Source organism: Chiroxiphia lanceolata, chromosome 5 (assembly GCF_009829145.1).
Source record: "Chiroxiphia lanceolata isolate bChiLan1 chromosome 5, bChiLan1.pri, whole genome shotgun sequence".
NCBI classification, from domain to species: Eukaryota; Metazoa; Chordata; class Aves; order Passeriformes; family Pipridae; genus Chiroxiphia; species Chiroxiphia lanceolata.
In genome coordinates, this window is record NC_045641.1 from 14,673,922 (window position 1) to 14,701,704 (window position 27,783).

The window sequence follows — 27,783 nt, forward strand, 5'->3', positions numbered from 1 at the left end:
GATTTTCTTTTTAATACTATTAACATAAAGATTGGTTACCTAGATGCAATAAGTGATATTTTTCATGTCTTTTAAAAGAGAAAAATTAAAAATGTGAATTATTTTTTAAAAATATGATCCAAGAGAATTAGAAAACCTTATTGAATGGAGTTTCCACTTCCTTTCACTTCCTGCTCTCAAAGGAGTGTCAAATTCTGTTTGCTAAAAACTGAAGTGTAAGTAACTTCACTATTCATTCCGTGAAAAACTGTCTCCTGTGTTATGTGAAGTCAGGTGTTCTCAAAAGGACAGTTGTGAACACGCTTCCCCTATGGATCAAGTCTGAACACACCCCTCTGTTCTTCAACTGTTTTCTGCTCTGTAAAACTAGTGCCTGATTTTGTATCGTTTCTCTCTCTGTGATTTGCTGGGCTGCTGACAAAAGCAGGCACAGGTTCACATGGAAAGTCCTCTCGAGCCTGGGAAACTGGAGGAGCACAGTGGATTGCAGCTGCCAATTAGTACTGAACGTATGGGAAATAGTTTTGAACTTTTCGCATATATGACACAGAATCCAACACAGCAGAGGAATGTGCAAGAGTTGGGTTCATTTTCATCCGGATTACATTTCTGAAGTAAATACCAGTATCATACAAGTTGTATTTTCCCTTTTCCCAAGTTTTTATTTTATGAGGTTAAAAACAATTCTTAGCACTTCATAAATCATCTTGATGTAGTAATTGTGCCTTCACAATTGTGAGGTTTTTCACTGTGTTCACATATTTTAGTCACACTAGTGATTCATACAAGTTTGTAAACTGAACTGACTGCATTCGTTAGGGCAGTGTGAGTGAGAATAATGAATTTTAAAGCTTCTTTCAGTCTTGACTTAGCCATAAGACAGCAACTTCAGAAAGTTTTCCTACTCTGAATTGGATGTCCTTATTCTCTAAGTATGGGGCATTAATTTGTTGGGTTTTTTTCATTAGTGCAAGAGATTAAAATATTAAAAAATGCAACATACATCCAGAAAAGGTATGGGTGGAATAGCAGCAGGAAGCTGGTAAGTTAGCTCAGTCATTATGAAACTTTAATAAGCAATTTTGATAATAGAATGGAAGTGATTCTTGAGTGCCAGAAGGACACGTAATACAGTTCTAGTAATGGGAAGAGTGATAATGTCTGCAAGCAGGCAGGAATGTTTCCATTTTTATGTAATAATGTTTCATGGAAGAACTTCAGCCATTTCTGGATTAGGTAGACTTTGAGGCATTTTCTAAGGAAGCAGAAGGGAGAAGATGCATAAAGAGTGAGAAAATAAACTTCATTCAGCACAAGGATGAGGAATAGAGAACTGTGAGTGACATTTCAGTGAAGAAGTGCTTAAAGATAACTTCTTTCTTAATAGAAAGTTTGAAATTGAAAAAAATTTCAATTTGCATGTTATAATCCTCTCTCTATTGGGCCCTAGACCTTGAATAAACTTTTAATTTTTTGTTTCTATATTTCACACAGGCAATCTCTTCTGCAAGACAAAGTGAAAACCAGCCTTGAGAGTAGGCTTGAGCATCGCAGGCTCTGTGGCTTCTTATTTTCCATCCCTCTCGCCGGCTGCAAAATGCCCATTATTTAGTTATGGAGCATCTGCACTGTGCTGAGGAGAGGTAGGCTCAGGATATGTCATGATGAATTAACACGATGCCTGTCAGCTTACCAAAAAGAAAGCAGGTATGACATTTGCCTTTTGGCTTAATTCATGAGTAAAATATTAAGAAGTGATATATGGTAGGGCTCTAACTGAGCAGCAGCAGTGCCTGATGGAGGACAGTTGGAAACCTAAATACCCAGGTTTCTGAAGGTCCCTGTCTCAAGAATGAAGCAGTAAATCTGAATCTCCATGATATCCCACAACAAGAGGTCTGTGCTATAATCTGCATGAGGGTAAACTGCTCAGAGGAATGTTAGTATTAGAATAACAGATTTGAATGCAGAAATAACCAGTACCTGGAGGGGAAATCACATAAAGCATCAGGAATATGCTGGTGTCAACACTGAAAAATAAGGAGTGAAGTGATTTAAGAGGATGGCAAGTAGCTGGTAGGGACATGTGGCATGGGAGTGCAAGGCTCTCTTGTCAAGGCTGTCTAAGTACCATGTCCATTCAAGAAATGGTGAATAGTTTCAGAAGGGGGATTTATCCTCTGGGGCTCTGTGCTGTGTCAGAAGTGTCATTAGTATTGGAATAAATTGTTCTGAAAAGGGCAATTTAGAAAAGAATATTTTTTCTTAAGCCTGTCAACAAATCCCATATGGTTTTGAAGTGCAACATGTGTTATTCCACCGCATACTGCGCTTCATATGCTGCTGACTTGCTTTCAGTAGGGATGTTTGCCTGGGTCTGTATAGGTACATATGAGCCCAGGAGTGGAAAGAACAGCCTGAGTCAGACAATTCAGATTAAACTGGTATGATGTGGTGTCATGATTTTCATAAATATGTTTAAACCTCATCTTAAAAGTAGTTTATTGTTTGGCTCCTCTTGTTCTAGCTGGAAAGAATGTTGCAGAATCATCTCACCATTGTAAAAATGAGCAACCATCTTCTAATATCTTGCTAATGTTTAATTTTGGCCAGTTTATTTTTTCCTCTCACAGGACAATACTATTTTTTATCTTGCATAGCTTTTCCTCTCTTTTGGGTTAAATCCTTGTATCTATTTCTCTTTTTTGCCAGTCCTTAGATACAGGCTCTCCATTCCACAAAGATTGTCATAACTATTTTCCTCATTAGTTGCAGTTTGATATCATCTTTCTTGAACTGGAGAACTCAGTCCTGAAGTTCAGAGTATTTAGAGTGAAATCTCCCCTGTGTATTGCACAGTAGCATTAATATCTTTCTTGTCCTGCTGGAAAATCTGTTCTAATATAATCTATGGTTTTTGGAAGGCTGCAGTAGAAAAGGAATTTGGCAATGTCCTGATTATACCTGTTTTCAGGTATTGCTGTGCTCAGTGTCTGGCACATGGCACATACTTGACAGAGAATCTGCTGTGTCCCACTCAGAAGTGCAGCAGGATTGTACAACTGCCCACCATCTGTCTGCTGTCTGCAGAGAGCTGCCCGTAGCATCTCTGTGATTGCCACCGAGGGCCACATCTCCCGTACCATGTTGGCACACAATCACCCACCACAGAACCACAGCTTGTTATTCATCTGCAAATGCATGAGTGTGTTTTCTGAAAGCTGAACTTCTCTACCTCACTCTTCAAGCTCACCTCATTCTTTCTGTATTCAAAACCTCCTCACTTTAATATTGACTTCCAGCTTTGTATCATTAGCAGAGTTCATCAGATAACTCCAGATTTAAAAAAAAAATAAAAATTAACAGATTAGTGCTCCCTCTGTTCTGGTGTTTCCTTTTCAAAGCTCCTAGTCATCACCTCGTCTTTAGCATAATCCACCTTTGCCCTTCAGTGCCTTTAGTCATCCCATCTTCTCCAATGACATCAAAAATTGCCTGTGTGGCAGGGCACGGAAGGCTTTACTCAGGTTCAGAGAGGTGATGTTGATATCATTTCCCTTTGGAAGGCAGTTTGTCTAAATGAAGGTGCCAATTGAACGTGGCATATGTATATGTACCTTTTTTAAAAACAAGCTGCATTTCTCCCCATTTATTTCTGTCTGGTTTTCTTCAAATTTTGTTTTTAAGATCTGCATACTATCGAGATAAAAACTGTGCTTCTGGTTTACCCAGAATACATTCTCTTCCCTTCAGCCTTTTTTCACTTCAAGTCCAAATGCATACTTTTGGTCACCCCAGCTTGATTAAAAGTTAAAACTAGGTTTAAAAAAAAAACTTCTGTGATTTCACACTGCTTTTTCTTTAGGACTCCAAAGATGGTTACGTTTCCCTTTAGGCTGAAGATTTTTATACCTCCAGCCCTTGTTATGCAAAATTAAAAGTTCTGTCACTTTGGGGGTTGTTTTTTTTCCTCTAGAAGTTGTGATGTAGTTCCTCTTCAAGCCTTAGACTTTCAGCGGGACTTAATTGATGGCAGTCACGCAGACTGGGTTGTGCAGAGTGTCATAGTAGACTCTTTAAGCTAAATTCCTCTGTGCATCTGTCCATAGACCCAAGCAGTCCAGCCTGGCAGCTCTGCACCCACAGCCCCTCCGAGCCCAGCTCTGGGGCCAGCGCCTCTGTCCACACACGGGGTCTCACTGATCATGAGCTGCCTCGGTGGTGTATTTGACAAATGCAGCCAGACGTACACAGTTACTGAAGTCATTACTTACGGATGTTCACTATAAACGTATCCTCTTGTGTGCACTTTACACCAGCCCAATCCAAATTAATGAGTCATGTTTGGCTCTTTACATCCTGTGTCTTTCCTGAACAACCTTCGTGTTTTACAATAGATACGTTAGTCACTGTGTACACTATGATCATAGTACTGAGCTGAGAACAAGTTTAATAATTCAGTCTACTAAATATCTTACCATCAAGAAAACTTTATATAAGTTATATACAAGTTGAAGATAAAATATCACTCCTAACTATTAGTCTGTGCTATAAAATACAAGATTTCAAATATTTATATGTTCTTTATTAACTGTACAAGTTGTCTACAAACTATGGTATGAAATAAGAAAATCTGTGTAATTTTAGCCTCCATATATGTACATAAATACATATATATATATACAGAGACACATAAAGACTAACAAGCCCATTCCAAAACTTGGAACATAACCACATGTAGTAAATCCTTCTTAAGGTATTTAAAAGTATCCTTCTTTTCTTCGTGCTCATGATAGCATCCGCATTCGTCTTCTGTGACATTGTTACATTGGAGGATATTATATTTAGAGAATTAAATCTAAAATTTTGTTTCTGTTGGAATCTGTAGGAAATAAAAGGAAATAAATTTCATCTTTTGAAAGGAATAGCCAGGGTAAGTTTCCTCTGGGGACTGATGTATAAGAATCTGCTTCTCTAAAGCATTTGGATGAGAAGACTGTGGTCTGACATTTTCTCCTTATGGGGTTGCTCTGTGCTGGATACTGTCCTTCTCTTTAACTCTGTGATGAAAGGCTGCATGGATCCCTTTCTTATCCCTATCTCCAGACTCCCCTTCTGCCTGAGAAATTTTGATAAACTGGACTAATGTTGACTTCTGTGCTACAAGGGCATTCCACCAGTGAGCTCCTCACAGGGGAGCTGTGGTGGCCAGGAGACCAGGTGGGACAGCCTGGGGAGACAGCCTTTGCCTGCTTTCCCTCTGCAGCCTCTCCATGCACACAGCACAGCTTGTGAGCCAAGCCCTGGGCCTCCTACTGCCGGAAGGCTTTGCCTTAAGTCAAATCCCATCAGTAAGCTGTCTGGATGCTTTCTGCCCTGGGCTGACACAAGAGCTCAGGGGTGAAGATGCTTTTGTTATCTGACATAGCAGATTCCCATGAGCAGCTTTTTGGGCTGTGTTTTCTATGTCTAGAGTGCCATAGACAGAGCCTTACTGTGCACTCCTGGCTGTGCAGTCCATTCCTGGGGATGATGACATAGTCATTGCTTCTACTGTTCTCCTGTAAAGAACACAGGGAGTTGTGGGTTAGGAAATGGATTGCTTCTTATTTTCTGATTTTCCTTTTTCACATTAAAGAAGCTTTGGCTTTCTAAATCTCTAGAAGTTGACCTAATGCCTGGGAAGTTGACCCAGAAGGAAGGAAGCTCTCACTCATCGGTCCTTTATGACCCTTGCCAGGTCTCTGGGTCAGCGCAGAAGGGCTGGGCCAGTTCAGCTAAGTGGAATTAGACAGTTTCAGGTGAGCAGCATTCTGGGTCTGGTACAGTTAAACAGATTTAATGTATGAAGATCCTTTCTTGCTCTTGATTTAAGAACACTCCCAGGAAGACTATCACCAAATTTGGCTGTACTAATTTATCTACACTGCTTTAGCACTCCTTGTGAAGGTAGACAGGGCTGGAAAGCCTACATGACTGCATGCAGCATAAATTCTGCCTTGCAGGAGCCACTGCGGTGAAAGGAGCAGTCTCTGCTGGATGAGTGGTGATAGAGGACTGCTGACAAATGGGCTGGGATCTCCCCCACACTGTGCTCTTCCCAAAGAGGTGACTTCAGGTGAAGTCTACCATGCCAGTCACCAGTAGGAATTATTCACTCCTTTCACTAGTGGTTTGCCAGTCACCTGGACCAGGGGCCACTCTTGCTTTCCAAATTTATTGAAGACCAGCTGAGTTTTAGTCATTAACTTTTCAAATAGAGAGACAGTGTAGCACACACTGCTGGATACCTGGCATACCGGAAAGGTACTAAAATAATGAAAGATGAAGATTGTAGTGTTACCTTAGTGAGCTTTAATTTTGGGGAGCTGGCTGTGTCCTTCTTCAGCAAAATGTGTAAAACGGCATCATGAATGGTGAGGAAAAACATGGATGACGTAATCTCCTCATCAAAAAATGCACTTCTCTCCAGTTTGTCCAGGAGGCCCTCTGTGAGGGAACAAAATCAAAGCACAAAGTGATATGCAGGCCTTAAAAAGGAAGAAATAGTGTATCCTGAGCATGCCCACTGCGTGAACATAGGAATTCCTGATATATTGAACTGTTTTATTTATTAGAGCTGATGGTTTCATCTTTATGGATGTGGAAAGGGCAGAACACAAATGCCTATCAGTATGTATATGTATGGCCAGTCTTCGCGAACGAAGATTTGGGAAGGGTCTTTACCCTTCGAGCCTGCGCAGTGGATTTTTTTAGGTGAGACACAGCGTGCGCTGAGCTGAGCCCACCCTTTAATCCTAAGGTTCATCTGCCGGGGCCGAGCAAGCTTGGACGGTGGCAGTGAGGTCCTCAGGACGTAGGTTTGTTTAGAGTGACCTTCTCTTAGATGGATGGCCTTACAGGGCTAACGAGCTCCACTCCTCTGACCGGGACCCGAACCCGGGCCGCGGCAGTGAAAGCGCCGCATCCTAACCACTAGACCACCAGAGGGCCCCGCCTATCAGTAGTGCCCTGCTTAATGCCAAGCAGGAGGGAGTTTGAACCCCTTTTCTTATTTAATGCCCAACCCAGGGTGTCCAATCACAGGTCTCACAGCCAGCCCAGAGCTGCAGTGGCCGTAGGTAAAATGAGCTGTTACACATGGTCCCAGTCTTTTGGGGACAACACGGGAGGGATGACACTTCCATTCAGCTGGGTCTGTTTGTTATCCAAGACTGGAAAGTAAAACAGTGGTGAATCTCCAGAGCCGTGCTCAGTGGCCAGCAGGGGAGGCAGTGGGATGAGGCACCTGCGGTGATGCCAGCGGAAAGGCAAGTACTCACCGTGTGACCCAGCAATGTAAATGTCGATGTCCAGCCGGACAAATTCTTTCAAAGTCTGTTAAACCAGAAGGAGGCACCATTTAGATATTGCTGGTTTTTGCAGTATGATAACAACCCTTATGGTGATTAGCCACAGCAAATATACAAACCACTTTAAGACATTTTAGATCTACAATGGCAAGTGGCTTTGAACTCAAACTCTGCTGCACCTAGAGGCAGGACAGTCCTTTCATATGGCTCCAGACAGCGACGGCCAATCCTTTTGAAAAGGGGCACTACTGAAAATGTTTAGCTCACAGAGAAAAAGGTGATCTTTTATGAGTTGTATGACTTTATTGTACCTACAAGACTCATAATGAAACTTAAAAAAAAAAGACTTCAAAATCTTCTGGGGAGATTTTTATAACTGGGAATTTGAGCAGAACTACAGTTCCCACTGACATGGTGGGTTTTAGTTCCTATGGAAATAGATTTACCCCCCCCCCGCCGTGTGTCTCTAGATAGTTAACTGTAGCTGCTACTGTTTGAAAATATTGTGCCTTTTGCTCTGTTCAAGATCATCTGGGGAAGCAAGAGCAGGAGCAGAAATTGAACTCCAATGCTTCAACTCCCAGCTGGGTATTTAAAGACATATTTCGTATCTACATTTCTGTAAAGCTTCCTGAAATCTTACCAAGTGAAGAAAGGCTACCACAGCCAACACTTTAATTCCAAAACAATTTATATTGATAATTTAAACAATTTCCTAAGCATTTTCTATGGAAAATGTACATTAAAATTCACATGCGCTCAAAGGTTGCCACTGACCTTCCAGTCCATACAGGAATGCCTTTAAAAAGCAGACTATAAACACAGAATAGAACCATAGAATCATCTTGGTTGGAAAGGACCTGAGAGATATCGCCAGTTCCAACCTCCCTGACATGGGCAGGGACACTTCCCACAGGAGCTGGTTGCTCAAAGTTCTGTCCAACCTGGCCTTGAAGACTTCCAGGGATGCGGCAGTCACAGCTTCTCTGGGCAACCTGTTCCAGTGCCTCACCACCCTCACAGTAAAGAATTCTTCCTAATATCTAATCTAGACCTGCCCTCTTTCAGTTTAAAGCCATCGCGCCTTGTCCTATCACTACATGCCCTTGTAAGAAGTCCCTCTCCAAGCTTTTTTATAGGCCCACTTTAGGTATGGAAAAGCCATATACCAAGATCTCCTCATAGTCTTTTCTTCTCTAGGCTGAACAACCCCAATTCGTTCATCTTGTCCTCATGGGAGAGATGCTCCAGCCCTCTGAACCTTTTCATGGCTCTCCTCTCGACCTGTTCTAACATATCTATGTCTTGCCTGTGCTGGGGACACGACAGATGAACAGGTGGGGTCTCACAGGACTGGAGTTTATTGGTCTCCAGTCTGGTCTCACAAGACTAGTTTATTCCCCAACCTCAGCTGATACAGGGGATTGCAATGATTGACATGCAGCACCTTGCACTTGGCTTGTTGAACTTCATGAGTTTCACATGGGCCCACTCCTGAAGACTGTCTATGTCTCTCTGGGCACCATCTCTTCCCTTGTGTATCCTGTATTCATAAGTTCTGTATGATCACTGTTTGTCTTGTGAATTATGATTACCTTTTTGAGGACTGTCATAGCAGAAAAATCGAGGAAGGATACTGATGAGAAATCCAGAATGATGCTGTGGATGTTGACCCGGGGCACGGTGATGCCAGGGGGGAGGTCAGTGCCCCAGTTGATCTGAATGGGCAAGTCTGTCATGTCGGTGGGCTGGTCCAGCTCCTCTATTTTGTTGTTGTCTAATTCTTCATCTGACTCATATGTATGGTTAGCCATGGAAATCAAGCCTTTCTGTGTCGACAGAGAAAAGTGTCATAATCAGTACTCTTTTTAAGAGCCAGCCAGGGTAGTAGTGCTTCTTGGGCAAGGGCAAGAGCTGTGGCAATGCAAAACTGATGTTCCCATGAGAAGGAGCAGGACCTACCTGCACCTTGCACTAGAAAAAGTTCTGTCTCTCCCTTGCCTGGAGAAATCTGGAAATCATTTAATCATCATCATAATCACTTAATGATGGCTTTTTATTGTTCCTTGAAGTCAATTGTCAGACATGCTTCAATTCAGTGATTTTGGAACTAGTCAACAAAAAGCATACAGGATTTGGGCTGGGAGAAAACCAGCTTTATCCTAACATTAATGGAGCATGATCGTCACCTCAATGGGATCTGATCCTGCCATTTGATGCCAAACAAAGCTCTAGTGGACACATACAAGCTCTGCCCCTGGTAAATCTGTAGGTCTCTAACTGTGAGAGCAATTTAAAATCTTAAAGTGGAAACTTGGGGAGTAGCATATCTAATTAGGACAGGAGGCTATGAGGTACTTCTCTGCCATGTAAAGCCAGGGAGCTGGTTGCTTAACTCCCCTCTGCTGGGGGTAGAGTTGCATTACATACAGGCGTCACTTGCAGCTCTCCTTTCTTCAGCATCTTCCTGATCTTCCTCAGAGCTTTATTGCGTTTCCTCAGGACTCTCAGTGGGTTGAAGCCAACCTACAAAAACAGCATTTTGAAAAATCAAAAACAGAAACACCCCAGTGACAGCGAGATAAGGACAAGGCATCTCATATGTCTTTTCTTTACAGTCATGATTTGAACTTGATGTTGCCTACCACTTGTCTTCAATTCAAACAAGGGCTCTTTCTTGGTTGGAAAGATGTCTACAGGTAGTGCTACACACCAGGCAGGCCTATCTGTGCTAGCTTTAGGACACTAGCATGGACAGCATTATAGCAGTGACAGTGCTGTAGCAAAGGCCACTAACTCCAGCAGGCTGGCACAGTGCTGGCATGTCCTACTCATCTTCATTATGAGATGGACACCCACGTGACCAAGACTAGAGAGTTCACAGGTTGTATCTGCTCTGTGCCAGCTGACCGCAGCATGGGTCATTCACACATTGTTTTTCCTGAAGAAGAAAACCAAATTTGATCATGTTGGCTGCGTATGTCTCTTGAACCTCCTTGCTGGTTTTAACAAAATTAGATGGCGGGTAAATTAGGCTAGTAAGGGTTATGAGAACACTAGATTCCTGCACGTCTTCTGCCTCATCCGTCTAGTGGGTAGAGGAGAAAGGTGTTAGAAGTACCAGTATTTGTAAAGAAAGAGAGTGGTGTGAGCATCTGCTCTCACAGAAAAGAACCCCCTTATGCTCTTCTGAGGTGAAAGCCAACCACATGTGTTGGATTCCCATGTTCCTCTTCCAGTTTCAGTCCCTCACATGAAGTATGAAATGCTCATTACCAGTGCTCAGGGTAGTTAACTCCCCACTAAGGGCAGCAGTAAGGGAAGGTTATAAGTACAAGTTGTGTTCGATCTGGGGGTGGTGGGCCTCGCTGGCATGATGAGAGCTCAGGAGTCCCGGGTCTCTATGCTGATTATGGAAAGACTGGCTACCTTCACCAGTTTGTTATGGAAGACATTAAGACCTCTTCGATAGAGTGATTTCATTCAGCATTCTTCTGACTGTTGTGGTTATGTTTTTGGGGCAATATGAAGTAAACTAGCCTTTATTTGGTGTAAATAATATAGATGACAGTAAAATAAAATTATTTCCCTTTATATTATATGTGTTTGCACTACTTTCTTGTAAAGAACTTAAAATATGTATTGTTATGGCACAACAATATATGGCATACATGTATATATATAAGTATATATATAGTATAAACGTTGCTATGATGTAAGTTCAGCATGAGTCAGGCTGTTCTCTTTCTCAGGAGTGCCTGCATACATGTGAGATTACAGTAGTGGCAATAATATTTGAATTAACCATGAAAATTTCACCTTTGAACTGTGGACCAACTGCATATATAGTAATTACTGGGAAATTGTATTCACCTTAATGTGCCATGCAACTCATATGTTCAGAATGAGAGCCCCAGACACTTACAGCAGTGATGAGTTTCTCTCTGAAGAATTCAATATTAGCAAAGAAGATCGGAGAGGAGCATCTGAAAATCTTCACTCCCTCTGGCTCATAGATCTGCACAATGAAGCAGAAGTGTAAGTAACTATGTCTGTTACAGAAGCACTAGTGCAGCAGATAATGAAAGAAATTACATTTCTTACATCAGTGTAATCCTTCCTGTTTCTGTAGATGTTACTTCTCCCAACGTTAGCCAAAACAGCGCAGCTTGGACTGTGATCAAAAACACACACAAAATTATTGGTATCCTATATCAAAACTTGAAGGATGGGAAGGATCAAATAAAACAATCTCAGCTGCAGTGGCAGACTGAAGCAGATCCCCACAGCCAAGGGTTTACGCTTGTAAATTATTTTTCCATATGTGGTTGCTGAGGCATGGGGCTGTTGGCCTTCTCTGTACAGAGGGAGTTAATTTATAACGGAAGGCCCTGAGATATCATTGCATTCAACAAGTACTCACATCTGGGAGCGGATCACCACCGTCAGCAGCTGGAATGCCATAGCTGCTGCTAGTCCAAGGTCCAGGCCAAGAAAGATGGTAGCTAAGAAAGTCACCACCCATATGATCTGTAAGGAGCAGCAGATGGCAATGGTTATGAGCATGTCAAGAACTTGGGTCGTGAGCTCAGGGTGGGAGCAGCAACAGATCTCAGATCTGGTCCAGGATATCCATCTGCTTTTGGTGAGGGCTTTTTTCTTGTAGAACAGAACCAGAGTCACCAACCAGCACCTGGGAGTGTTTCCAGGGATGACCATTTCTAGATAACAAAGGCCTAGAATGATAGGGGTGTGGCTGTTCAATAGGTGGTTCACTAAATGCTCAATAAAAATCCAGCAGAAAGGAAAGGCTACAAGTAAATCAGTGCAAATATCGGTGCTGTGGATGTACATGACTGATAAATGACTAGGTAATACTGAATGATTTTTAGCCTCAGAGCTCAAAGCATTTTCACGGTGTAAAAATATCTGTTTGATAGCCAGGAAAACTGAGGCTTGGAACCATTTGTGAATACAAGGAACTGGCATATAAGAAAGGCAAGAGCCTAAATTTTCTGAATGTTAGAGGTAACCAGTCCTGCCCTAGAGCCATGAGTTTTACCATTTGGAGTAAATCCTTCAAGTCATGGTTGGAATTTGTTTTTTGCTGTGTATCTTCCATATAATGTGTTGCATGAGTGTGCCTGAATGCATAGTCAATACAGTAGGTATTTAGACATTTTCTGTTATTTAGGCATTTTCTGTAATTGCCTTCTATATTTGACTTTGTATAATGTGCTATTTTAATAGATTTTGATGAAATGGATGAAAATGAAGTTAAGGGAGAGAATCAACTCAAAATAGGTAGGACAAAATGGGAAACATAAGCAAGGCATGTAAAAAAGGCATGCCACTGTTGTATTTTCTGTTTAGTGAAGTAAGACAGGTATATAAAAAAAAGATAACCTGTAAGAGAATTTGCATAATAGATGACTTTTTTAGAGCACTTAACTTGTGATGATGATGCTCGTGAGACTCAACTTACACAGTCAAACTTGTCTTTCCTCCATAGGATGCCTACTTCCTTAAACTGCATGAGCATTCCTTTCAAGTTGCCAAGGGCCAAAGATGCAAGGACTGACTGTTAAAAAGACCAAAACACATGCTGAATATCTAAGCAAGCAAAGAACATGTTGAACGTTAGGAATTAAGAGATCATACTAATAGGGCCAAAGTGCAGCTGAAGGGCTCCTAGTACATCACAACTGATGGAACCTCCCCAGCTGTGGTACAGGTGTCTGACTTGAGGCTGCAAATCCCACTTACTTATGGCACCTGAAAGCTGGTGCTGTGGTGGTTGATGTTCGAGTAGTTGTGTTTCCTTTGAAGGACCAGATGTAGTGGTCCTTTCTGGCATGATGTGGGAAAAAGAACCAAGTTTTCCAAAACCCTGCTTTGCTCCCCCTGAAGTCTATGAACAGTCAGAGTGACTCCTAGAGCAGCCCTGTCTTTGGCAAGCAGGAGGAAGCACCAAGTGAAACCAGTGAATACCTTCTGTAATGGTTCCAGGAGAAACCCAATGGCCAAGATCACAACCAAGACGATGACAGATGAGATAATACCAGCAATCTGCATGAGAGAACAATTCCACCATGAGTGCCTGCAGGCATTATGATCAGCTAGGAAAAAATAGAGCTGTATTTCATTAAACACCATCATGATTTGTTGTCTTCTATACCTGTGTTTTGCCTCCTGTGCTCTCCTGCACACCTGATCTCGTCAGAGCAGTGCTGGAGGCAAATCCTTTGAATGATCCACCAACTATATTACCCAGACCAAAAGCAATTAGTTCCTGAAATAAAAATAAAAAAGGTTGTTCTTAAAAGCTGGTTCATGACAGTTATTCACAAGGTAAAGCATTCCTAAAATTATTTATTTCCCATTGACAAATGCACCATATTGATCTCTGTTATTTGCCTACCTGGTTGGCATCTATTGAGTAGTCATGCTTGATGGAATACACTTTAGCCACAGAGAAGGCCACTGCAAATGCAACGATTCCAATGGAAAAGCCATCACCAATACATTTCTGGAGGATACCTACATCAGGTGCAACAGGTGCTTGAAACCTGAAAGACAAAAAACTCTACTCATTAAGGATACGCCTAAGGAGACAAGCTGTCAGCCAAGAGAGTAAGGGAGTGGTCAAGCTCATACTGAGCACTTTGGAGGGATGCAACACATAGCTGTGGGCCTGAACCCTATAAAACTTTGGGAAATCCTTAATCAGGACAGGGACTCTGTTTATCTGCACTCAGCTCAGTTTGTGTTTCAGCATGTTCTCATTTACTCGGCCAGTTCCAGTCACAGCTTATTTCATCTGAGGTGCACACACAGTTCTTCCTTCTGGTTACACATGGATGTAGGATCTGATACTGCACTGAGGCCCTCGCATGGGCAATTTACACATGGAAAGATTTCACTTAATTACAATGGAAAAAAACCAAACCAGTGTGATTCATTGAGGCTCTTTTACAACATCAGGTAATACTGGCTAGTCTCTCAGGCTATCTATCTCCTAGAAATTTTAGCTTTACCATTTTCTGCTGGTTTGTTTGGGGTCTTCTCCTAGGGAGAATGCTAGGTCTTCTCCTGGGGAGACTTTCCCTCTGGGCTTCTTTTTTTTTTCCCTTTTTTTTTTTCAATGAACTGAAATCTGAAGAAAAGAGACTCCTAAGCAGAAAAAGCTGTTCCTCTGCAAACTTCATCTACTAACACCCTTGAGGATACAGAGAGCAATGCTGTCCTAGTAAAGGTCTTCCTCCCTCTTTTTAACTTAACGCATGCCTATTAATTCTTTATGCCGAAATTCTGGCGTAGCCAGATGTACTTTATATATGGATATATACCCTATAAATGGTTATACTCCTGGAGGAGAAGACACTGAGGCCTCTGGAGGATAATGGTGCCTGATGAAATGCTGGTGGCTGGTCACAGGACCGGGCAGGAGAACTGTGCAGTGTCCTGGTGGCTTCCCAAGGCTGGTGGTGGCTGCTGAACTGTGCAAGTACTTCAAGGGAAACCAAGAGGTTCAGAAGTGAGTAGCCCAATAAAAGGGACAAATATGAACCTCCTGCTCAACAGCTGTCTTAGAAAGTGAAGGACACAATTAATTCATGTCTCAATATATTCCTTGATAAGTAGGAGATGTGCTCTAGTGAGTAACTTTTACATATTGAAATCCATTGAAAGTGTGTCATATTGTCAAGAGAAAAATATTTATTTACCTACTGAAAGAAGATGAAGCAGATAATTTTAATCAGAAACATAGCTAGAGAGAACATTTTGTTCCACTGGTGAATTGTAAGTAAATCACTTACCCTCCCGGTAGTTTTCCAATAACAGCTACATTAAATTTTTCTTCCAAGTTAACAAAATAGGAAATCAGTGCTGCTAAGATTGTCTGAAAGATAATAAACCGCACCTCCATTAGACACATTCACACAAGAGTGTGAAGAAACTATTAAACACCATTACCTTCCCTCTCCCATGCACCCTCCATCCTTAACAACAGTGGCAGAACTATTCCCCAGGTCTGCACATCCCTTTGCTATTCAGATGTCATTCCTGAATGACCTTACAGATATGAGTTTACATTCATAAATCACACAGATTATTACAGAATATCTTACTAACAACAGAGATCTTCCCACCCAACAAACAATGTATGTTCTAACAAGGTGTTGTAATGACTCTGGGAGAAAAAAAGTGCTACTTAAGTCTATACAACATCCTCCAGGATTGTAGAAGCTTCCCCCTGCCCCTACTGCTTGGAGTGGGCAAAACCTTCTGCTGCTGGAGGGCAAAATAATTTTGTGCTTGGCCATGGATGGCTGGGACTTCAGTGGCTGCTTGCAAGTGGGGTGCAGAGGGGCCCCAGCTGTGAGACTGCAGCTGGCTGGTGTCAGAGCCAATCTTGTCCAACTAAAAAATTCATAGTATATAACACCACAGATATGTTCAATTAAGAACAGTTAAGTAGAGGTAAAATATCTCACAATAGCTCACAGACGCTGTCAATTTTTCCTTATAGGAAAAATGATAATGCGTCATTTAATGGAGAACAGGAGAAGAAATAGTTAAAACTCTGCTTTCTGTGTCGTAACACGGAGCAATTGCAAAATCAAGGGGAAGTGACTTACCATAAGGAGTTCGATCGGGATGGGAGTTGGTAACTTTTCTTTGTATCGATCGTTCATTTCTTTCACCACAAACACGATAAGCAAGACAAGCAGGGATGTGACAAGGTCAGCGATGTTTGTATTTGTAATCTGGCTGAAAAAGCTCTCCAGAGTCTGCAGAATCAGGAAGAAACAAGAAGTGCTTTAGAAACTGTAGTGCCCTGGCACAGTAGCACTATCCCTTCCAGAAGAGCCTTTATCTGAATTGCTCTAAGGATTATGATGGCTGAGATTTATTCCCTGTGGCATGATGTGGACTGCAAGCCCCCATGAATGTATGTGCATCAGCCAAATGATGAAAGCATCCACAAAAGAACCTTTCCACTGATTTGTGACCCTCCCCTCCTGGCTTTCCCCTGAGGGAGGGTTGGAGCAACACACATGTGTGTGTGTGATGGGAAATGTGAACAATGGCACTGAAGAGCAAGTGCCTCTCTCCTTTCCTTGCTTCCTGTCCTTCTCCTTCCTCCTTTCTCATCCAGAGTCATATGCAAATAAAATATGTATAATATCAGTCCAGTAAAAATGAATAATTAAGTGCCTAAGGCAGAGTTGAATGCTTAATTGAAATATGCCACTACACAACAGTAAATAGTATCTAATTATCCCAATGGGGTGTAACTTGGTGCTTGGTAATAAATTTAAAGATTGGTCAAATACTAATCACTAATTAGTAAACACTAATACATCTCTCTTCTCTTGTGTTTCCTCCTGCTTGGCTGTTTTATGCTGAGTTCTGTTATTACTGCCATGTGATACACAGACACAGGTACATCAATAACATTAGCAAATAATGAGCTCTTAGCACTTACATAAATGATGCCTAACGGTTTAACATATCCAGGAACAGGTAGCTGAAACATGAATTTCAGCTGAGATACCAAAACATGGACAGCTGCAGCAGTCGTGAAACCACTGATTAATGATTGTGATAAATAAATAACAAGGAATCCAAACTGGAAAATTCCCAGAAGCAACTGAAATGCAAAATAAGCATACGTCAGTGGGATTCATTCATGTTTTTAAGCAATCTCTGCAATAAAGAGAACTGTATTTAATGGAAGCAGATATTTTCACCTAATCCCATCCATCCAGAGACTGAGGAATATACTATCACCAGACTTGCAATAAAAGTTGAGATTTAGCAACAGGGGGCATAACACTAGTAAGAGTAATTGCTAGAGCAGTTAAAATCCATTCTTTTTATTTTATAGCTAAAATAAACCTCCTTAGTTTTAGGGTTTTCAGTACCTATATTTTCACAGGGTACCACTGTTTCACAAAGTACAAATATATTGTTAGGAAGGGAGGAAATGTAGGAATTCTTTATTAGGACATAAGGATAAATTTGTTTGATTTTTTTAAAAGACAAATCCAAATATTTTACTATTGTGAGGCAGAGCTTGGTGCAACTGCATCATTAACTTATTTTCACAGCTACTTTTTTCCTATGCAGCAGGTTGTTTTTTGCTGTAGGTGTAGGTTGCAGCTGTGTGGACTGTAGGCTCAGGTCTGTGCAAAACCAAGGAATGTCTCCTAATCAGTGAGCCAAGGGGAGTTACACAGGAAGGGGAAGAGGATTATTTTGGTGACTGAAACAGCAGAAACCAAAGAGGAAGGTCAGCCTACCACCCAACTATTCATATAGGTGCATATAGATATGTGTAGATGCACACACACAATTGACCAACCTGAAAAATCCCAGAAAGAAAGGTTACAGATGCAGCCACCATCACCCTCTCTTGATCTATTGCTGAGATATTTGTGGAATTGCCATTTCCAGTGCTGTCATCAGGGACCAGCCTGGTGACGACTCCTCCAACCATCAGGCTCAGGACGGGGAAAGGACCTGAGCAGCACAAGGCACTCGTCAAGAGATCCAAAGGGGCAGCATGTACTTCTTCATCAGTGAGGAGGGTGAGTTGCTTGCCTGAACTTACCCACTGAGATGTGTCTGGATGTGCCAAAGATAAAATAGACCAGGACAGGGAAAAATGCTGCATAGAGTCCAAAACCGGGGGGGACATTCACCAGCAAAGCAAAGGCGAGACCTGTGAAGACAGAGGGCGAGGGAAGGTGATGTGTGTGTTGCAGGCTGCAGTCAGCAGTGCCTTGGCACCTGACCTAGCAGGCTGTGTCAGGGCACACATTTCCTGAAGATACCTTGTAGCACAGCCACGAGCCCTGTGTTGATGCCAGAGACGATGTCACTCAGGATCCACTCCCTGAAGCGGTATGCTGGCAGCCATGAGACAACAGGAAACAAGCGCAGAGCAAAGTTTTTGGCCTTTTGTGGGGAGCAGCTGTACAGGTACAAGAGGACAGAATTCTGTCAGTGAACAGCTCAGCTGAGTTGTAGACTGTTTTCAGAGCAGAATCGAAGAGAAAATGATTCAGGTTCTGGCTGCTAGACGTCAAAATCTCATGCAGATACAGCCGTGACCAATCTGCACTGCCAGCTGTGCTTCAAGGCGGACCCAGTGGCCTTCAAAAGTCCTTTCCAACCAAAATTCTTGTAGAATCGTAGAATGGTTTTGGTTGGAAGGGACCTCTGAAGATCATCTAGTCCAACCCTCTCAAAGTAAGCAGTGATGCCATCCGTTAGGTCAGATTGCTCAGAGCCCCATCTAAACTGATCTTGAACATTTCCAGGGATGGGGCATCCACCACCTCTCTTGGCAACCCATACCAGTGCCTCACCACCCTCATCATAAACAATTTCTCCCTTATATCCAGTCCAAATCTACCCTCTTTTAGTTTAAAACCATCATCCCTTGTCCTGTCACAACAGGCCTTGGTAAAATGTCAGTGTACACCTTCCTTATAAGCCCCCTTTAAGTACTGAAAGGCTGTAATAAGATCTCTCTAGAGTTTGTGCTGCCAAATGCCCAGAAAAAGAGAAGCTGACATACAACTGTGGGAAGACTTTTAAGGGTAACAGCAGCTAAAATTAATTAGAAAGATCTGACACTGAATATAGTTAAAGAATTTTCATTTGCTATGTTGGAATCTGAGATGGATGTCGTCAGGATGGAGTTCATGCTGTCCCAGAGCAGCTCAGGCTGTTTCTTAGATCCATATTTCAAAAAAAATAAAAATCTCCTTACCAGAAATAGACTTTCAGGTGGTCCCAAAAGGTTTTATGGTATCTGTGCAATTTCTCATGCTCTTCATTGAATGAATTCTCCGAGTACACAGGTCTGGCTACAACATAGTGATTGCCCACAGGTTCAACCATTTCTTCTGAAATGTCGGGCAAGGATGGCGACTTGTGTATGCTTCTCTCTGGCTTAGGCACTTAAAAACCTGAAATGAAGAACAGGGTTAGCTCCTTATGTACTGTGGGGAGGGTAGTCATAGCATAGCTGAGTGAACTCCAAACTGAGCGTTACCACCTTTGAAGATCAAAAGAGGGATGGTTGAGACACCTGCTTCACTTTGCCAAGGTGATCTCCTGCCCTGTTCCTCCTCCTGCTTCAGAGCAGTGTTTCACTGGAGCATGAATTATTTCTTTCTAAAGACACGGTCAAAAAGTGGAGATGGTTTTTGAGGTAATTTATCTCTGAGTCAGCCATCTACAACCAAGAACTTCCTCCCTCAATGGAGATTAATTTCCTAAAGAATAAACAAGCAGATCCCAAGCAGTTTCTCTTTGTGGCATCGCTGGGAGAGCTGGGAGCTCACTGAAAGCCACTGACACATGAGGGGAAAGGCAGAGCCAAGGCAGGGCTCAGACATCCTCTCGGATTCAGAGACAGGGCAGAATCTTTTGGCTTAGGTCTGTGTGACAGGCAGATCAGGCTCAGTAGTAAAAAAGCACAGTATTGCTGCTTGTTAAGTTATTTGTAAGATTTATTTCCATGGGTTATCTGGACTGATTCTCCTCTGCTTCATGTTCACAAACAGTTGTTCCAATATCTTACCTAAATACTATTTTCTGCTTTATCCCAACCCACATTTGCCTGTTTATATTGAAAAGAAACTGTTCTCAGTCAGTCCAGAAATGACCTCTGGAGCCCTCATTACACATGAGAAGATTCAAGATTCATTTCAGTTGATACCACTGAGTACTTTGCAGCAATTAAGTGACGCCATCCCTGTGCTGCCCACTATGCCTCACATTCTTCCCACATCAAATTCAGCTAAACAAATGCACTGTCTAAAAACATTTATCTCAGTTGAAGCCACCATTAAATATTTAATACAGTACTAGCCCTAGACAGAAGCTGTGGAACTTGCTCTTTGTAGCCACAGTTGGACTACATGATCATTGAAGGACCCTCCCAGCTGGAACTAATCTGTTCTATCCTATTCTATTTTCTTTTGACTCAGAGATGAAGTGTATCATAGAAAGCAAAAAGTCTTTTGTGACATTGATAATAAGGGATTTTTCTTTGTTTTCTGTCCCCCAGTGCAAATGCTACTTGGTACCTTGGTGCTTGTTGGCGGTCTCATGACAGATGCCCAACTAACACTAGTTCCTTGCCCAGGTCTATCGCCTGACTCTCATTGAAATACTCTGCGTGTATTTCCAATTCAGACTGGTGTGTATTCAATATTTGGAGATATCACAGGACAGGTTTGAATGTAGCACAAAGCTGTTTGCATAGTTATGAACAGAGGAAAAGCTTTTAATCTGTGACAATTTTGGCATTAAAATGTGAATCCCATCCTGAAACTTTGCTACAGTTCAGAGCCCATTATTGACTTATTTCAAGTGATTTCATTTTAGTCTCCCTATAGTTCATTCTGGGAAATTCATAAATAAGTGTAGAAGTCCAAATAATGTCAGATGTACCTCTTAGATATGCTTCTTTAGTTGACATACTATTTTTTTCACAAAGGATTCATTACATTGGCAATGGATTAAGCATTTTTACTATCTGTTTTAATCTAGAAAATGAGATCTGTAGTATTTTCCAAAAACTGGCAGGTAATTATTCTAACAGACCAATGCTCAAAATCTAAGCTGATTCAAGACACTGATCCAAAGTCAGTTAAAATCACACTCTGATCCTGTAATTGAACACTGCTGTCTCTGCCTCTGTTGGGATCAGAGCACCAAACCTGAGGTTGATAAAATTTCAATGAAAAAATTGGTTGATTTAGTCCATTCTGTGACAAATCTTGGTTACATAGATTTGTGGGAAGAAGTTTTATCTATTAAAGATTTTAAAATTGTTCTGTTTCCTAGTCCATGTATCTGCCTCTTAGACTTCTGTCACTAAGAGGAACATTGCTGAAAGTCCCGTTGACTAGTTTTGTTCATTACATTGTAGGGCACGAGATGTACTATTTGTACCCTTTGAAATGTTCACAAGCTATAAATATTAAAGAAGTGTGTGGGTGACTCATTTCAGACTTTCCTCAGTGCTGCAGCTGCTGTAGTTTTTGCGAACACTTCAGTTGTGCCTACTGCCCCTCCCTCAGCCATTCTTCTTTCCTCAGGCCAAATTTGCTGCCTCAATCTCAGAGAATATACAACATGCTTCTTTACAGCTCTGTGAATCTCCTTTAGTTTATTAGTGCTGGTCTTACTGAAGGTGTGTTTCGCATGTGTTTTTTACCTCCTCATTGAAATCTCAGTTTACAGACTCTCTGCTAGCTGAGCTTTGGGTTGATGGCTTAGAGCTGCAGGAGGAGACCAGGAGCCTCACCCCAAGGGTCTTGTCGAGCTGAACCAAGCAAGAAAGAGTCTGCATTAAAGACTGCAGTGCTACACAGTTAACATACATACATCGTCTACTTAAGTTGAACAAGCCAGCCTGAGTACCTGAAGTGTGGTGGAAGGTGCCTTCAGTCTGTTTCCTGGCAGGTAAATGACACCATGCAGAGCAGCACCTTGCTGTAGCTAGATGACCACTAGCTGCTAGTCACCCCCACTGGTTGAGCTTTTTTTGTCTCATTCCCTCTTTCATGGGCTCTGTTGGCAGTTGTCAGCTACCATGACTCCAGCCCTCCTCTTGCTCATTCTCATTTTCTTCCCATGTATATCTAGAAAGACAGGATGCCCTCAGCATAGGAAGGGTTTTTTTCAGCTGTCAGTAAAGTTACTTGTTTTAGGTGTTTTAAAGAAAATGAGGATATCATGAAAAGTACCAGCATGGTGAAGGCAAACATCCTCCACAAATCCCCTAAAAGAGAGGTCTGTACTCCAGTAACCCAAACTGCCTGTCCAGAGTGCCCCCATCATTAAGTTCTTGGGCTCCTCATGGGACATGACTAATTCTTCTGATGACTTCTACAACATGCCCACCCACACACGGGAAACAAGAGCACAGACCAAGCTCACGCTGCACAACTATTGAGTGGTAACAACTTTCACTCACTATTGACGGAGATGAGGTGTGACCTGAAACCCCAGAAATAACATTCTGGTTCAGTTTTATTCCATATAGCCTCTGATCCTGTTCTAATAGCCAGGAATTAACAGCATTGCCATCTCTCACACGTGAAAAACTCCTACTCCAGCACTTTGAACCTTTGGTAGCGTATATTTTGATGTGAGTCATTTTATTGAGGGGATTAACAAAGGGATAGTTTTTCCCATTTATTAATTTATCCTAAATACTGACTAAGAAGTACACAAAAATCTGGTAACTTCTATGAAATTAGATTTAAATTAAATATTAACATGCTCCATCCCACTTTTCAATCTGTGTATACCCACTAACAAATACTACTCTGCAACATAAACATTTGAAAAAATACAAAGAAATTCCACAAGGGAAACTTACATTGTACAAGAAATACAACAAATGACTAGAAGCATTTAATTTATAAGCATTACTTCACATATCCCATACCTAAAATGGCAAGTTAAAATTGTACCTGGTATGTCTTCGAGGAAGCTCTTCAGAAGAAACCACACCAAGATTTTATGGATAAAGATATCCTTGAAATTTTCAGAGGTACTACAGGTATCTTGTGCTGTTCTTCACTTCAGAACCTCCCTAAATACTGGCAGCACTTTAATAACTAACTTCAGTTAACTTTTACAAGAAAAGGAAGATTTCACTGTGGCCTTGACCATTGAGCTTATCCTCAGGAGGAATGATAAGAGTAATTTCTTAAAGTTCTCTGTGATATTGCTTAACTTTGTTTGGTGAACTGTTTCTGATTGGTCTGCAGAGACTCATTATGGGAAAATAGAGATGAATAAGACAGACTGTCTGTTGCAATCCTGTGCTGTGCATCTAACAGGTTTCTGTTGAGCTGAGGTGGCCAGAGCTCAGATATAGTACCCTTCATTTCTGAAGGAACATGAGTCATTGATGAGGCAGGTGGGCTGCTGGACCTGCCAGCTCTAAGAAAAGTGTGCCTTCCTGAACCTTCCTCTGAAGCACCTTTAATAGTCCCTAAATTGTCTTTCCAGAAGCAATTCCTGAATTCTCAGATCATTGCCAAAAGCAGTCTTTGCAGAGATTTTGGAAGGCCAGCTGTGATGTGGTGGAGGTGACAGCTATGGCATCCTGTGACAGACGGTGGAAGGCGCAGACCACATGTGTGGCCAAGTGCTGGGGCATGAATACGGTGTGGGTGGGTTGGACTGTCCCCCAGTTTCTTGCTCCCCTCCACTGTCCATAGAGGAACCAGGGGTATCATGCTCCCTAGGACAAAGCGAGTCTTTGTAAACATTTGCCTGAGATACCTAAAACCACCTAAGGAGATACCTGAAATAGCATTTTGAGGCCTCAGCCTGTAACTTCAGTTGCAGGTGCCTGTGTTCAGGAGAGCAGTGACCCTTCAGTGCTGAGGTGCTGAGGACACCATAGCATCAGAGTTCCCTGATGAAAAGTGTCCTTAAAACCCTTTCCTCAGGTCACGCTGCCATGCTGCACCTAGAAGTGCTTCAGTTGTTGATATCAATGTTATCAGAAAGACTATGGTCTGCCAGGCTCCTCCGCCCTGGAAGTCAGAGCTTGACTTTGTTGATTTGAAGTCACAGACCCTGACCCCGAAGGACGTTTTCATCTGGTGAAAGGGCACAGCATGAGGGTGGGCACCTTTTGTGCTCTGAGGGTGAGTCGCACACATGGGTTTGGAGGAGAAGAGGCAGGAGGAGCCTGGGATTCTGCTCTCAGATGGCGTGCCCATATTTCAGTCAATTATTAGACCAAGAAATAATGAAGTGTGGAAGATCCACAAGGTGAGAGCTCTATTAGACCATTCAATCAGGATTTCTTTCTTGTGCTTTAGCCCATGGCTCCAAGTTCCAAGAGTATAGATTTCAGGTGCTTTTGAAATATGGAGCTACACTTCTAACCAAGACCATAAGCTCCTCTAGTAAGTAAAGATCCCAGGTCACTTCCTAAAGTGTTGAGAGTTCCTTCTCTGTGGCAGCAAGCCCCTGGTGTTGGTGACTGCTGTCAGGCTTAAGGGATTTACTGCAGTTTGTGCAACTGACACGGTAACTAGCTTCGCCATTAAAATAACAAACACTTAAAATAGAACCATAAACTATAAAAAAGCCATAAAAATCATAAAACAATTAACAACTTTTGGCCTCCCTCCTCAAAGGGCAGGCATGGTGTGATCATAGAAACACTTTAAAACTTTTAATTCTTTGTATTAAGGGTATGTCACAAGAAGCTGCAACATAAAAGAGTAGAGCAGTTTTTTAAGGGCTAGGTTTAAACGCATGAGGGACTCTTGGCTCTAATGAAGTCAGTAGAGTCTTTGGCTTCATCATGTCCACCTGTAAATGCTTTACTCTTGAATTATTTCCACTAATTCACTGAAGAAATAAGGCTCTACCTGAAGTGATGAGGGAATAACACTTTAGCCTTTTTGTTTGCAGCAGTAATGTTGAAAACACAATTTTCCCATGATGGTGCAGAAAAGGTTTCATGCACAAGAGTCATACAGCAGGCAGGTTGACTCTGTCCCATACTGTGGAAGTTCAGCTGTGCAAACCCTTGATGTCTTTATACCAGGTATTCAAACACTAGCTAAATTCTAACCAACTGGGAAAGCATGGCCTTTTCTGCCAAGGCAGAGCAGCAGAGGAGGAAATGAAAATTTCTGATTGCTCTGTCTCTCAGGCAGCCCCATAAACATAGAGAGTTCAGAGATGTAAATCAGTCACAGACTGATCCTTTGCCAAGTCTCAAGCACTTTCAGCTTCCTTTTGTTTTCATGGGAGCTGAAAATGACCCATAGCTGTTGAAAGCCACTTGGTGAGCTGAGCTCTGAAGGGCTTCACTTGTGCTGTCTCTCATCCCAGCCAGGATGGAGAGGGTAAAACAAGTGACTGGAGGGAAAAAAAGCAGTATGTAAATGGAGTGGTTTACAACTGCAGAAAGAAGCTATTTTTCACAGAGAAAGAAGACAACAGTTCTGCCAGTGATGCATTTTACTCACCTTGAGAAGAGCTTCACTGTCTTTCTTTAATGTTAAATAAACACCAGTATTGATACTGGGAGATTAGCTGGCTAAGAATGTGGATAACAGCATGAGCTCATACAGATTTCTAGTGTTTCCTAATGTTTTCCTTCACCATGTGCTATATAAAGCTTCTCTTCTCCTTTGTAGCTTTCTGGTAACATCCTGTCTTCTGCTGGTCACCCTGCTGTCAGGTTCTGCCCAAAACCTTGAAGCAAAAGATTGCTCACAATACCATCTGCTGTGATGCTAGAAGTGCAAAACACCCCGAACTCAAGTTCTTTCAACTTTTTCAAAAATGACACTCAGTGCTACTTGGGCAGCTCAATGGGTAAAAGAAATATATTTCAGTCAGTAGTAAGTGTGGCAGGCAGTTTGGGGATGCACCGCTGGTGGGTGCCTGTTCCTCTGCTGTTTGGAGGAAGGACAGGGACCACAGCCTGTGAATGGCATCCTCAGGAAGATGTAAAGCCCCCACTGGGGACATCCAAGAAATAAAACAAAAACTGATTGGCCCTGAGAGGCTTTTATGGAAGGCAGAGGTGTCCCTAATATTTACAAACTCAGGACACTGATGCCAGAAGGAAGCATGATGTCATTTCACTTCCAGATTCTTATACGCTCTAGCACCTTGTGTTTTTTACAGCAAGTTTCTCTTTCTAGCACCCTGCAGCCCAGTTCAAATCATTCATGTTACTGAGTTGAATTCAGTGGTGATGCATAAAATGGTGTTAAGAAGAATAAGTAAGTTTAGTCAAGAAGCAAGTTTCAGGCAACAACAAGAAGATTGGAAAGGGCAGTGAGGTTGGGCTGGAAAGAGATCAGTTCCATTAATAATGATATTTCTGGGTTGCTCAAATTTATTGAGACTTGCAGAAAAAGGGGGTCTGAATTTTGCTTAATGACTCAGGAAGAGCTGACACCCTGCTAGGGAGTGGGTCATTGAAAGTTATCACTCCTTTATATAGGGCATACAATAAGCAGAAGTGTGTGGCGCAGAGGAGCTGGGAATTTCCAGTGAAAGGATTGGTGCCATATTCACATCCTTCTCACTTCTTTTTATTACACATGTGATTTAATTCCCTTTTTTTATGGACTTTAGAGTTATTGTGCCCTGAAAGCCAGCAATCGTGGCCTGGATGATGGGATTATAGGATGACATTGCCCCATAAAGAAGAGCACAAACACAAAATCCTGCACATTACCTTTCAAAACAGGGAGAGTTTTGACATGCTTCTCTGCCAACATTAAGAATTGTGCTTTGTTATTCAAGACAAAAGTATCATATTTTTATTCAGTTAATTTTCCTTTCTCTCTTAAGAATTTTCCATATTTTGCTTAAGGCAAAAATAGTTACTTTGTTTTCATTTAAAGCTGTCCGTCTCTTTTAATTTCATGAAGCAAATTAATTTCTTAAGCAACCTCTCACCTCATAGACAACCAACTAGATTAGACTTGCTGATTCAGGAGTTACCTGCACTTTTACAATTGCTAAATATAGCAATACATTATTTGAGACTCAATCAGGCTGGGAATTACAGCAATGGGAGGATGCACAGTCACAGAGCTTCTCCTGGCTGGCAGTGGGTGACTCATGGAATCTGCAGCGTCACAGCCAGATGCGTTGTGTCCTTCAGTAGAGATACTGCTATTTGTGCATGGAGTTACGTTTAATACAGATAGTAATGAGTGTTTAGATATCTGAAAATAAAGCAGAGACATAGATAGACTTGTTTGTGCTCTGCTGGAATGGAAGGCTCTTCACCCTGAGGTCCTGCCTGCCTGCTCCAAGGACACCTGATCCAGAAATGCTTGTGGGACCCTCATTTGCAAGAGCTGCTAAGTCATATGAGAGTGTAAAAGCAGCCTATGATCCACCAGGTTAAAGGAGAAGCATTGCAGAGCGTTCTGTCTACCTCAGGGTTGCATACAGTGTCTATGTATATTCCCTCTCTAGGCACATCCCAGCTCTGGGAAGCCACGGTGCCAGATGCCTGCAGCTTTCACTACAGCCCTTTCCTGATGAAAGTGTGCAGGTCCATGGTAGGACTAACATGGTAATGTGGTGCCAGCCCCAGGTAAAGCTGTGGTGTCCCCACTGAGTTGCCATAGATCTTTTTTCCTTCTGGCAAGCAGGAGCAGATGGCAGAGGAAGGACCAGTTTATTCCTCTCTTGTCAGGAGTTGATCAGCTGAAGCCTCAGAGCTGTGGCACGTATTGGATGGGGCCTGACACTGGAGTCTCTGTCCAGCACCGCTGAGCCAGAAAAGTCCCATTTTCTTACCCCTCAGCACTGCTGGACAATTTGCCCGTGAGTCCATCACCAAACCATGCCTTTGTCTGGTTTGTGCCTCCACAGAAGACAG

General features: G+C 42.1%; 1 protein-coding gene and 1 long non-coding RNA gene across 2 annotated transcripts; one reads left to right on the top strand and one right to left on the bottom strand.

Annotated features, from left to right (window-relative positions):
* Positions 1-571: 571 nt before the first annotated feature.
* On the bottom strand, positions 572-22,981 carry SLC26A3 (solute carrier family 26 member 3). The gene is made up of 21 exons (XM_032687724.1): positions 22,865-22,981; positions 19,141-19,339; positions 18,197-18,336; positions 17,974-18,084; positions 17,725-17,882; positions 16,846-17,010; positions 15,995-16,147; positions 15,173-15,255; positions 13,774-13,921; positions 13,531-13,644; positions 13,344-13,421; positions 12,838-12,933; positions 11,776-11,882; positions 11,457-11,526; positions 11,278-11,370; positions 9,783-9,878; positions 8,948-9,181; positions 7,323-7,377; positions 6,344-6,489; positions 5,496-5,561; positions 572-4,882 (listed from the first exon to the last, which is right to left on the bottom strand). Exons 2-21 carry the CDS (start codon positions 19,269-19,271, stop codon positions 4,859-4,861), a joined length of 2,268 nt encoding a protein of 755 aa, XP_032543615.1. The 5' UTR covers positions 19,272-19,339; positions 22,865-22,981; the 3' UTR covers positions 572-4,858.
* LOC116786769 lies at positions 5,687-13,437 on the top strand. Its single transcript, XR_004357076.1, has 4 exons — positions 5,687-5,801; positions 11,256-11,390; positions 12,603-12,656; positions 12,865-13,437. It is a non-coding gene; the product is annotated as an uncharacterized LOC116786769 (long non-coding RNA).
* Positions 22,982-27,783: the final 4,802 nt, after the last annotated feature.